General features: G+C 38.0%; 1 protein-coding gene and 1 pseudogene across 2 annotated transcripts in view; both read right to left on the bottom strand.

Moving 5' to 3' along the window:
* The window catches only part of Capn7 (calpain 7), a 37,866-nt gene extending 28,130 nt beyond the window's left edge, over positions 1-9,736 (bottom strand). For both annotated transcript variants that reach the window (XM_076831811.1, XM_076831733.1), the window contains exons 1-3: positions 9,417-9,736; positions 6,309-6,417; positions 1,462-1,619 (exon numbers count right to left, since the gene is read on the bottom strand). In XM_076831811.1, the coding sequence (XP_076687926.1) occupies positions 1,462-1,619; positions 6,309-6,417; positions 9,417-9,518 (369 nt within the window). In that variant the 5' untranslated portion in view covers positions 9,519-9,736. The remainder of the gene's footprint in view (positions 1-1,461; positions 1,620-6,308; positions 6,418-9,416) is intronic.
* A 1,418-nt stretch (positions 9,737-11,154) lies between these two features.
* Positions 11,155-11,622, bottom strand: LOC143408398 (uncharacterized protein KIAA1143 homolog pseudogene; annotated as a pseudogene).
* Between the last annotated feature and the right edge of the window lie 1,587 nt (positions 11,623-13,209).

Raw genomic sequence — 13,209 nt, forward strand, 5'->3', positions numbered from 1 at the left:
AAACATTTTAAAGCTTAATTAATTTTTAATTGACCCATATTTCTATGCAAAAAAAATTGCAATGCACATTATAGTTCTTGAAATTGAGGAAAAATGACATTTTAGTTTTCTCTTTAAAAATTATGATTTTAAAAAGTGTTGAAACTTGTCACTGAGGTTAACTTAAAAACCACTGAATGTGAGCTGGGGCTATAGCTCAGTTGGTAGAGTGCTTGCCTTGCATGCACAAGGCCCTGGGTTCAATCCCCAGCATCACAAAAAAAAAAAAAAAAAAAAAAAATTAAAAAAAAAATACTGAATGTGGACAAGTGCTAAATAGACCATAATTGTACAACCACTGTGTCATGAAAGGCTGAGAGATAGGAAACTTAGGAGACTCTTACCTATGGTCTCAAACACTTACAGAAATCAGGCTAGATGGTGTTCTCTGAACACTACTGAAAAGCTGGCACTGTGTAAGACACTGAACACTAGTTTTTACCACTTTACCTCTTCCTTCCAAATACACTGTACTCTTAAGCACTACATGCCCCCTGAAGCAGAGCCTGAACCAAGGCTCTCTAGGGAACAATAAAAGCCACCCAAGCATATACATTTGACATTGAAAATTAGTAAAATGCTCCCAAACCACTACCTTATTTTTTACTGCATAAAATTGAAAAAAATAAGAGTTTATTCCAAATCATAGATTTGTGATGAATTCTTCCTATATTAAGTTAACTACTAGAGTATAAACATTTAAAAAAATAGTACCCGGGGGGACCGGGTTATGGCTTAGTGGTGGAGTGCTTGCCTCACATGTGTGAGGCACTGGGTTCAATCCCCATACCACATAAAATGAAAACAAACAAAAATAAAGGTTAAAAAAAAAAAATAGTACCTGTAATTTAAAAAGCAATTGCCTAAGTGATTCAATCTTAATAGTAACAAAATTATAGCAAGCTGTGTAAAAACCTATTTCTAACTTTCTATTCTTCATCATCTTTTAGATGATTAATTTAATTTAGTTCCATTTATAATGATGGAAAAATTCTTTTCTTTGAGGAATTAACCAGAACTCATTAGTAAAGGAAGAAATTTCTTCTCTTTCCTTTTTTTGTTACTGGAATTGAACCCAGGCTGCTTTACCACTGAGCTACATCCCCAACCCTTTTTAGGTTTTATTTTAAGACAGGGTCTCATTAAGCTGCTAAGGGCCTCACTAAGTTGCTGAGGCTGACGTGAAACTTGGGATCTTCCTGCCTTAGCCTCCTGAATCTTGGAAATTACAGGCACATGACACCACATCCCTTTTTAATTTGTATTTCAGATGGGGTCTTCCTAAGTTGCTGAGGCTGGCCTCTAACTTGTGATCCTCCTGCTTCACCCTCCTGAGTGGTTAGGATTACAGGTATGTGCTCAGCAATAAAGGAAGAAATTTCTGAACATAATTCTACAAGTTTAACTTGAAGCTATACATACAGTTTTCAGACAGAGATCCACAGCTTCCGTATACAATTCTATAGCATCTTCAACATTCCCTTTCTCATCTTCATCAAAAGCTTGTGTAACGAGGAAATGGGCACGCTCTAGGTCCAACTGATGTTTTGATTTCAAAGGATCAGCACTCTTTGACTGAACTAGGATGATGAGGCGTGGGGGGGGGGGGAACATATGTAAATAAGAAATATTACTTAAATATATACAGAGGACAAAATACCATTTTAATTAATTTGATGTTCTTTACCAACACACTATACTCTTTCATTTAAAAAGTTTAACAAGTTATTTAAAATCCTTAAAAAAGTACTAATCCCCATCTATCCCTTTTCTTGGTATTAGTGATTTGACTCAGAGGCACTTATAATACCACTGAACTATATCCCCAGCCCTTTATTTTATTTTTGAGACAGGGCTTTGTTAAGTTGCTTAAAGCCTTGCTAAGTTGCTGACGCTGGCCTTGAATTTTCGATCCCCTTGTCTCAGCCTCCCAAACTTCTGGGATTATAGGCCTTTCTCTTTTTAATCTTTTTTTTTTTTTTTAAAATGAACACAATACCTTTTTTTATTTGTTTATCTTTTATGCGGTGCTGAGGATCAAACCCAGTGCCTCACACGTGCTATGCAAGCACTCTACCAGTGAGCCACAGCCACAGCCCCTTTTTAATCTTTTGTTGTTGTTGGGATACCAGGGACTGAACTCAGGGGCACTTGATCACTAAGCCACAACTCAGTGACAGGGTCTCAATGAGTTGCTTAGTGCTGTGCTTTTGCTGAGGCTGGCTTTGATCCTCCTGCCTCAGTCTCCAGAGCCGCTGGAATTATGGTGTGTGCCACTGTGCCAGGCTCTCTTTATAATCTTAATTTTAGGTCACAAAACAAAGCATTGGAGGATGAAGGGAGATGCAGCTATTTGATTCATCACATGATAGACACCAGAAACCAGAAAAATTAAAAACATTTTATCAAAAAAATGTTTTCCCTGAATTTGTCTCCTACAGCACTTCCTTCATCTACAAAATAAAATATTAGTCTTCTTCACATTCCCCTCCCATCCTAAAAACAAAACAAGAACCTGGAAAATACTACATCTTAAGAAACTCCATTATATTTTAAGGCAATTAAATTTTTTTTTCCAATATGGACAATATTTGTATAATATGATATGCTAGGCCCTAATGACAAAGTTTCTGCTACTCTATTTATTTGAGTCCAAAATAAACTACCATATAGTCTTACTGCTCTTTGAAACAACTATATCCATTTGTATTTATTTATTTTGCAGTACTGGGAATTGAACCTAGGGCCTTGTGCATGCAAGGCAAGTAAGTGCTCTGCTATTGAGCCACACCCCCAGCTCCTTTCCATTTGTTTTGTTCTGGTTTAGTGTTTACTGTTTATTTCTTATTTTTAGTGCATTATAGTAACAGTGGGGTTCATTCTGACATATTCAGAAATGCATATAACAGTTTTCTCCATTTCATTCCAATATTTCCCTCTTCCATTTGTTTGTAATAGAAAGATATGTCTCTATAAGAAATTTGTAACCAGAAAAAATAAAGATCTGCTACAAAAACAAAAAGACAATCCAATTAAAAAGTGGACAAAGTATCTCAATAGATACCTCTCCAATGAAGACATGCAAATAACTGAGTAGCACATGAGAAGATGTTTATCATCATCATCCAAACAAATGCAAATCAAAACCACAATGAGATGTTTTGTACCTATCAGCATGGCTAAAATAAAAAAGACAATAACAACTATCCATGAAGATGTTAAGGAACTAGAATCCTTCTATACTTTTCGTAGAACTATAAAATCTATTAGCAGCTTTGGAAAACAATGCGGCAGTTAATCTTAGGGTAATCCTATTTCTCAGCAATTCCATTCCTGGGTATATATCCAAGAGAACTGAAAGCAGCACACTTCCACACAAAAACCTGTATACAAATGATTATAATAGTATTATTCATAATAGCCAAAAGGTGGGGGGGACCCCCAAATACCTATCAATTGATGAACAGATAAACAAAATGTAGTAAATCAATACAATGAAATACAATTCATCCATAAAAAAAGAATGAAGGACTGCCATATTCTACAACACTGATAAACGTTACAAATATTAAACTAAATGAAAGAAGCCAGACAACAAAAGGGATTAAATGATTCCATATTGCATAAATCCATTTATATGAAAAAATCCTGAAGAGGCAAACCTAGAGAGACAGGAAGTAGATTAGTGGTTGCTAGGGGTGAAGGGTTGAAGGAATGGGGAGTAACTAACTGTAAAGGATATGGGATTCCTTTTAAGGTTACAAAATGTTCTAAAATTAAATAGTGGTGATGCTTAAACAACTCTGGAAATACACTAAAAATCAATGAATTTTATCATTTAAAGATGAACTTTATGGTATACTAATTATATCTCAATAAACCCATTTTTTAAAGTTTTTAATATTTTTCTTAGTTTTTTGTTTTGCTTGGTTTGGCATAGGGGATTGAACCCAGGGGTGCTTTACTATGAAGTTAAATCCAGGGTCCCTTTTTATTTGTGATTTTGAGACAAGTTCTTGATAAATTGCTTAAGGCCTTGCTGAATCATTGAGGTTGGCCTTGAACTTGTCCTCCTGCCTCAGCCTCCTGAGACACTGGGATTACAGGCGTGTGCCATTGTGCCCAGCTTTGTTAGTTTCTTAAGGATATGTGCTGATGTTTTTAAACTTTGACCTTCATTAATATCTGACATATGTGCTAATCCCATTCATAAAATAAAGACATCAAAGCTCAAAACTATTAAACTACATAGCCAGTATATCTCAGCCTTGGCATTATTGACATTTTGAGCTGAATAATTCATTGTTGTGGAGAAATGTCCTGTGTATTGTTGAATTTTTAACAATATCCCATGTCTCTACCTTAGATGCCAGTGGCATAGCCATTATATAATTTTTCCCTTATAGAGTGAGTATGTCTTCTTTATCATTTAGTCACACATATTTCTGAAAGGGAATGCCATTATAATGCAATGTTTATACATTTCTCTCCACACCTGACTGAGGGCTTCCTAAGGTTTCATCTACCACCTAGTGCTTACTACACAGCCCAAACATTCACTTGATAAATGTTTGTTGAAATAAGAAAATATCTATGGAAAAAACAGGAAGATCGTGGAAGTAGGCATGAAAGATTGATTTCTAAACTTTAAAGGTAATTTTATTTGAAAACAGTTTATGAAATAAGGTGTGCTATTCATGAAACCAAGCCATTAAATCAAGAATTTCATTTACTTGGTTAGGAAAATGAAATTACTCTCAATCACACTATTATTAATATTGTTGTAGTTGTTTTTGAAGTATTGGGTTTGGACCAAGGTCCTTGCACATCCTAGACAAGAGCTCTACCACTGAGCTACACCCCCAATCCACATAAAATAATTCTGAACACATGAATCAGTATAACTTTCTATAAAGTGAAGCCTAATACACAGGCAATCCCCTTTTCAATACATGAGATTTCTGGGCATTGTCTTAAAGTAATCTATAACAAAGGTTGTAATGGAATCAAAAGTAGATCAATCCTACTTTATCCTAACCATATGCTTATAACTGCTCATTCTATTCAAAATGAGTAGCAGAAAGTAATACAAAGTTCATCACAATAAAGATTTGTCTGCCTGTGTATTTATTATTAGCAACAGAAAAAATAATTTTAAAATTTCCCTAGAGAGATTAATGCATACTAAAACAAAATGTCAAAAAGCAAGTATTTGCTTTTCCACTCATGTGAACAGCAGATTTTGACAAGAATCAACCCCTTATCTCTAACAAAACCACGGTCATTAAGTCTATGTGTACTTCTATCAGAGCACTTGCCATGCTGTTTACAAAAATAAATAAAAGCTACTATGGTTTGGATAGGAGATAGCCACCCGAAAACCTCCTGTGTTAACACAGGAATATTCCCAAGCAAAATGACTACATTATAAGAACTGTAATCTGATCAGTCCATTCTAGTTTGAATGGACTGCTTGGGTGGTAAATGTAGGCAGGTGGGACATGAATGGAGGCGGTCATGGGGGGCATGTCCTGGAGGTTCATTTTTCCCTGCAGCTCCTTACCCCTTCCGTCTCTCTGCTTCCTGGCTGCTATGAACAGAGCAGCGCTTCTTTACCACACTCTTCAGCCCTGATGTTCTAGCTCACCTTGGTCCCACAGCAATGGACTAGGCTGACCATGAACTAAACCTCTGGAACTGTGAGTCAAAATAAACCTTCCCTCTTCTAAATTGTTCTTGTAAGGTATTTTGGTCACAGCATCAAAAAGGTGATGAGCTATTAGCATGAGCTATTCTAGATCTCTGTTTATATGTCACTTTTCCAAGTTACGATTTTTTTTTAAAAGTTCAGCCAAGGATTGGCGGTAGAAAACAATGATAGAGACTATATCTATTGCTGAAATATTTAAACAAGTGAAGATTAGTCACTTAATTTTAATATCAAAAGAGGACATATGTCAGAGATTTAAAAAGCCAAATTCTAACAGGACCCCATCTAACTTTGCCAATGACAAATTGTTTGAAAGTAGATAATCCACTATCTCTGCACATCTAGAAAGTTAGGAAACTGGAGTTTATTATCTTTAAGGCTTCTCTTATAGATCTATCATTTATTTACATATTATGATTTTTCAAGAGGAATGAGCAAAAAGAGTATGAAGACCAAGATCCATAGATGAAGAACAGGAGAGAAATACAGGAAGAATAGATGTAATGAGAGAGAAGGAAAAAAAAAAAAACAGTAACAAGTTTAGTAGTCTTTTACTAACCTGCTGAATGTAGAGCCTGAACTCTTTCCAGATACTCATTTATTTTTTCTTGAATATGTTCTAGGCTTGATCCTGCCATCTCAGCATAAATTAAGGCTTGTGCAGCTTCCTAAAAAAAAAAAAAAAAAAAAAAAATCCAAAGGAATCTAACAGATGCATTACAATTTCAATTTCCACGATTACTTTCTAATTCATTATTTTTCAATAAAACAATTTACATAATCCTCTAAAATACCTTTTCTACCAGCTTCAGTGCTCTTCAATTTTCATATATTATTAAAAATGGGGGGGTGGGGGGTGGTACTGGGGATTAAGCTCAGGGGCACTGGTCCACTGAGCCACATCCCCAGTCCTATTTTGTATTTTTATTTAGAGATAGGCTCTCACTAAGTTGCTCAGTGCCATGTTGTTTTGAACTCATGATCTTCCTGCTTCAGCCTCCCAAGGTGCTGGGATTACAGGCATGTGCCACTGTGACTGTCTTGACTATTAAAAATTTAAGAACTCAAGTATGAGGGATTTACTATAAACTTTTTTTAGAATAGCTATGGTTCACATGTTTTACATTTTCCTTATGCAAAGATCATATTTAAAATTTTATACCTTGAAAAGGTATAAACCTTAAAAGCATTACACAAGGGTTGGGGATGTACCTTAGGCAGAATGCTTGCCTAGCATGTGTGAGGCCCTGGGTTCAATCCCTAACACCGCCAAAGACAAAACAAGAGCATCTGAACAATAACCACCAAAATAAAATTAAATGTCAAAAAGAGATTGCAAAAAATTATAAAGGTTAAATATTTCAGTAGAACAAAATATTCTTCTCCACAGAAAATACTGTCAAAAGCAGATTTCACTTACATGAAATAAACTTTTAATTAAGAAAACCTCAACTCTTCTTCCAATTATTTCATAACCTTCACAGCTAGTTATGCTATGGTTATGAGGAAGAGTTTCCAATCTCCCCAACACTGTCCCAGGAAGGCTACTAATGCTACCACCTAGAAAGAGCAGACAGTTTCTCTAGTCACAGCACCTTTTCTACAATAACCCAAGCAGATACTACACTTCATGGGGCCTCATACCTGCTTCCAAAGAAGCCATGTTCAGAGCATCACTTATTTAATCCTGTTATTTGAGCAGACATTGTTTCACTGAACCTAATGAAATCAATGAGAAAAGTGCAAGTTTGACCCTATTGGAAATTCAACCTAAAGGCTGTGGGGTAGAAACAGTAGGACTTCTTTGGATTCCATAACTTACATGAATTTCAAGGGGGGAAGGAAAAAAAAACTTTAAATCTTTACATGCAAACATTAAATATTGTATTTTATAAACCATTATTATCTAAATACAAAGTTAAACCTAACTTCAATAACCTTGTTTTATCTATAAATTACATATTATATATTACCTCTTCAGTTGTCTTGCATGTAAATACTGATTTTTTAAAATAATTATTTTGCTTTAAAAAAAGCCAAATTCTAGGCCCAGCTCAGTGGCACACAACTATATAATCCCAGCAACTTGGGAGACTGACCAACTCCCAAGTTGAAGGACCATGAGTTCAAAGTCAGCTTCAGCAACTTAGCAGAGACCCTGTCTCAATATAAATAAGAAGGACTGGGAATGTGGCTCTGTGGATAAATGACCCTAGATTAACATAAAATACTGCACCAAAAAAAAAAAAAACCCTGCAAAATACACATTAAAATTGTTCTTATCAAATCTTATTTTACTCATTTCATTATATTCAAAGGTGACTAAGAACTTGCTTAGAGAACAGCATCAGGGCAAAAAAACAAAACAAAACAAAAAAACAACTAAACTGATCAAGTCTTCATAAACAGTTTCTGAATGTACAACTACTTTTTTTTTCCCCACTTTTTAAGGATGAAATATTCTTCCTAAGTGACCATGTACTAATTCTACAGGAAAATACAAAGTACTGTAGAATTTCTCTTTAGAAAAAGCTATTTTGCAGGGCTGGGGTTGTGGCTTCTTGGTAAAGTGCTGGCCTAGCACACCGAGGCCCTGGGTTCAATCCTCAGCACCACATACAAATAAACAAATAAAGGTATTGTGTCCAACTACAACTTTACTGATAGCACATATGCTTATGAGAAAAAGTCTATTGTATTATCAAAACCTGACATTCTTTCTAGAAGGGATGACAATATCATGAGAATACAGCTACCTTCCTCATCTGGCTAGGGCTGGAGGAGTGTTTGCAAATCCTCAGGACTGAGAGCAGAGAATGTACTACAGAAGCTCTTAACCTTTAATTTAGCAATTCTGCCTCCAATAATTCATCCAAAAGAAATATCAAGTAAATGTGCAAAGCCTTAGTTACAGGATATTAACCGCACCACTAGTTAAGATGCTGAAAAATCAGAAGAAAACTAAATGCGTAATAGATTGTAAATAAGTTAAAATACAGGAACACATAAAATACTATGCAGCTATTTTTAAAATATTATAACTAAGTTTAGTGATTTGGGAAAGCATTCCAATAAGAGAAGGTTTAAAAAAATAGCATAATAGGGCTGGGGATGCAGCCTCAATGGTAGTGTATTTGCCTAGCACGTGAGAGGCCTTGGGTTCAATCCCCAGCACCGCAAAAAAAAAAAAAAAAAAAAAAAAAAAAAATTAGTACGATTCAAGTTTGTAAAAATTATATACACACATATGTGCATAGAAAAACCACAAGGATGCACATCACGTACTTAGAATAAAAGATGGGTTTATTCTTTTTTTACATACGTTCTTCAACGACCATGCATTATTTTTGTATATGTCACAAACTACTTCCTGCCAGCCATTAATCAGAGCCAAGGGACAGCGATAAACAGCCACTGACTCCCATCCCTAACTACTCCCGGCACAAACAGCTCAGTGGTGGGCATTTGCCAGCTAAGACCGCAGCCGGAGAGAAGGGCTAGCTCCTACGCGGCGACTCAGGCTCCGCACAGAGGCCAGAGCCCAGGGGGGCGTGGGAAAAGCGAAGCCAGGGGGCTTGGGCGTCCGCACCTGGGCCCCGCCCCTCGGCCTCAGGCTCTGCCAGACCCCGACTCCGAGACTGGGCCCGAGCAGAGTGCTGGGCCCTACCTTATAGTAAAACACCGCCTCGGAGTAGCGGCCTTCGTGGTCGCGCTGCACCGCCAGCCGAGCGAACTGCACGGCGTCCCGCTCCAGCGCCGTCGCGTCCATGGCGCCGGCGTCCCGCGCCAGAGGAGGGAACCGGGCCCTGATGCAGGACGACTCTCCGCGGGCCGCGGGGAGCTGGGACAAGGACGCCGGGGCGCTGCGGAAGGAGCAGGAGAGTTTACTTTCCGCGGTGGAGGAAGGAAAGCCAGCTTTCTCCGCTCGGGCCCGCGGTAGCACCTCGCCTGCTAGGCGCAGGCAGGGTTAGCAGCCCTAGGGGCCGCCTCTCTTGGCGTCCCTAGCCCCACCCACCAGCCGCAGCGCGCAGGCGCAGCCCGACCCTCTGGCGTACCTCCAGAGCTGTCCCTTCTGGTGCGGATATCACGGACGTGCGCGGGCGGTGGGTGGGGCCTGACCATTAGCGTGGAGGTGCCCTGTCGCTGCACACATGACCACCTCGTTGCCCGGGATTGGGTGAACGTAGGCAGGTGTCACATCTGACCTGTGGGCGTCTTCGCCGTCTGAGTGGAGGTGGCAGTGAGGGGGCAGGCTGTTGCTGTTGACATTGGACGCGAGAGGAGCCTACGCTATTCGGATTCTTAAAGTGTAAAGGGCAGACGTAGTGAGCCAATAAGGAGCGTCTCCCCATATCTGCAGGACTAGATTAAAAAGAATTTAGGAATGTGAAATGAGGATTTAAGGTTCTTTTGAGTTGCACTGATAACATTTTTTTCCCCACGATCATTACCCTGTAGATCTATGTATGGTATTTGAATTGTCAACAAACCAAATGATATATTTTCCTTTTAAAAGAATTGCTCAGATTTTCCCAGATTTATTTTCCTCAATTGTGGGCTTTTGTTGTTTGGTTTTTGCAGTGCTGGGGACATTTACCTATCTTTAATTTAATGTTGCAGTAATTAAACAATTAAGTAATTACTTGATTAATATGTTCTCTTCCTTAAAAACCTGAATTCAGCAATAAAAACTTTGATGAATCTAAAAATTTGTGCTGATTCAAAGAAGCAAGCCCTGACAAGATTATAAACCATATGATTCCATTTATAAGAAACATTAGAAGAGACAAAATCTGTAATGTTAGAAGATTAATGGTTGAGAAGGGATACAAGGAATCTTTTGGGGATGATAGAAATGTTTTATATCTTGATGATAGTGTCAAAATGTCAAACTACATTTGTCAAAACTTGTTAACTACATATTAAATGTGACGTTTATTTTACATACATATATGCACGCAAGCAAGTAACAAATATCTACAAAGTTGACATTTACAGTCAGGATTATTGATGGATAGATTTTGTTTTATTAAATTTTTTTTTGTATTTTTTTGGGGGGCGAGGTACTGGGGATTGAACTCAGACACTCAACCATGAGCCACATCTCGCACCATATTTTGTATTTTATTTAGAACCCTGACAGGGTCTCTAAATAAAATACAAAATATGGCTGGAGATGTTGCTTAGGGCCTCACTAAGTTGCCGACACTGGCTTTGAACTTATGATCCTCCTACCTCAATCTGTCAAGCTGCTGGGATTACAGGTGTGAACCACGATGCCCAGCTTTTTCTGTGTTTTCTAAATTTTCTATGATGAACTTGTATAACAGGAAAAAAAGTCATTTTAAAAGACATGGGGAAAATATTTTTTTTAAAAAAAATACCTTATATACTTTCAAAGAAGACTACTCCTTTTCCTCTTCATTGTCAAAAGAAAGGAGGCAGGTGTTTTAGATTTGCATTTGTAAGTTCTTTTTTATTGAGTCCTGCTTATTTGAAGAAATTACTTTCTTCATTTGTCATCTTTTTTGAGCTTGCTGTTAAACCTGAATATTTTTCATCTGAGAGATGCTTGACTGGTTTTTGATGCATGATTCTTCCATGAACTGGAGCTGGTTCTTCATCTGTTTTTGCAGCGTTTATTTCTGCTTTAATTTCATGACTTCTTCAGCTGTCAGGTCTTCCTTTTTTAAAACCACCTCTTGGGACTGTTCATCGCTGTTACTGTGATCAACATCTTCATCCAGGAGCTGAGGCTGGATTCTCTTGGTCTCTATGATGGGCCCTTCCCTGTACCAGACTTGCTCCTTAAAACAGGACAGGAAGGTGGGTTCAGCGGGCCTCCTGTACAACACCTGGTTCCACTTGCTCATGGTAGATCTGGGAAAAACCCATTCCAGGGCCCCCTTACACTGCCCAGAGGCAACAGTGTTCACAGGTGACCTAAATGTGAGTTTAATTTTTGTTAATTATACCTCAATAAAAAATTTAAGTCATTTGGTCTGCATTTAAATTGGATTCTCATTTCTTAATTTCTCTCTGTTTTAGTTAGCTTTTTCACTGCTGTGACTAAAGGACCCAACCAGAACAATTGTAGAAGAGGAAAAATTTATTTAGGGGCTCACGATTTCAGAGGTCTTAGTCCATAGAAGACTGGCTCCATTCCTTGGGGCTCCAGGAGAGGCAGAAAATCATGATGGAAGAGTGTGGTGGAAGAAGCAGCTCACACAATGATCAGGAAGCAGAGAGAAAGACCACTACTCACCAGATACAAATATATACCTCAAAGCCACGCCCTCAATGCCCCACCCCTCCAGCCACACTCCACCTGCCTTCAGTTACCACTCAGTTGATCCCATCAAGTGATTAACTCACTGATTGGGCTAAGGCTCTCATTATCCAATCATTTCTTCTCTGAACCTTCTTGCATTTTCACACGTGAGCTTTTGGGGGACACCTCACATTCAAACCATAACACTCTCTGTTCACAGACAGAATAAGAGCAAAGCAGAAGTTAATAATAACCAAAACAACTATTGTCTCATCAAGCTATTGTAAAGAACACAGGTAAAGAATCTGACTCTGCACCTGGCACTAACATGGTTCTCAGAATTAGCTAGTACAGTTTTATAATCGAAGCAGGGATGGTTTTTTGTCTTTGCCAGTTTGATCCCAACATTGAGAACAAGCCTTGGTCCAGAGCAAGTATTGCACACATTTGTAAATGTTGAAATACTAAACTCTCCTACTCATATATACTTAAATTTTCCCTCTCTTGGTTCTGAAGAATGAAATCTAAATTCCTTGGTACAATGTAAAATTCCCTTCAGTTTGTGAGCTCAGGCCATTTTCCCAGTGTGTTTCAGTCACTGCCTTGAATAAACTCACCCTCAAGCTATGAATGCAGTTTTTTTCATAACAGAACTTCAGTGTTCAATGTTCCTCTTTCCTTGTAGAATTTGTAGTCCATCTCCAAGCAGGCCTTTTACAGCACTCCCAGGTAGTTGTGACCCTTTCTTATACTTTATTTCATATTTTCCCTATAAGAACTTTAATACTTATTTCTAGTTCAGTGAACACTGAACACCTACTTAGTGCCAGGCACAGAATTCATCATGCAGCATGAGAGCCCTTTCCCGCTAGAACTGAGACAGACCTGGAGAGAGGAGACCTTAGTCAGCACATAACACCCCTGTTTGGGAAGCTCTCTCTGTTGATCATTGAATTCCTTGGCCCTCCTACAGATGGCTTTATAGTCAGGAGAGCAAAGCATAGTTTTGAAATTCAAGCTCACAGAAAATCTATATTTAATTACATAAGTTTATATTATTTAATCTGTATATATTGGGATATGTACATGTGTAAAATTCCACTGTAGACGGGGAAAATATCATTGTCATCATCATCATCATTATTTTAAAGTTGCCAACCAAGTGACAGTAATTTACTATTTCATTCAA

The sequence above is a fragment of the Callospermophilus lateralis genome, chromosome 1 (assembly GCF_048772815.1).
Source record: "Callospermophilus lateralis isolate mCalLat2 chromosome 1, mCalLat2.hap1, whole genome shotgun sequence".
Taxonomy (NCBI): domain Eukaryota; kingdom Metazoa; phylum Chordata; class Mammalia; order Rodentia; family Sciuridae; genus Callospermophilus; species Callospermophilus lateralis.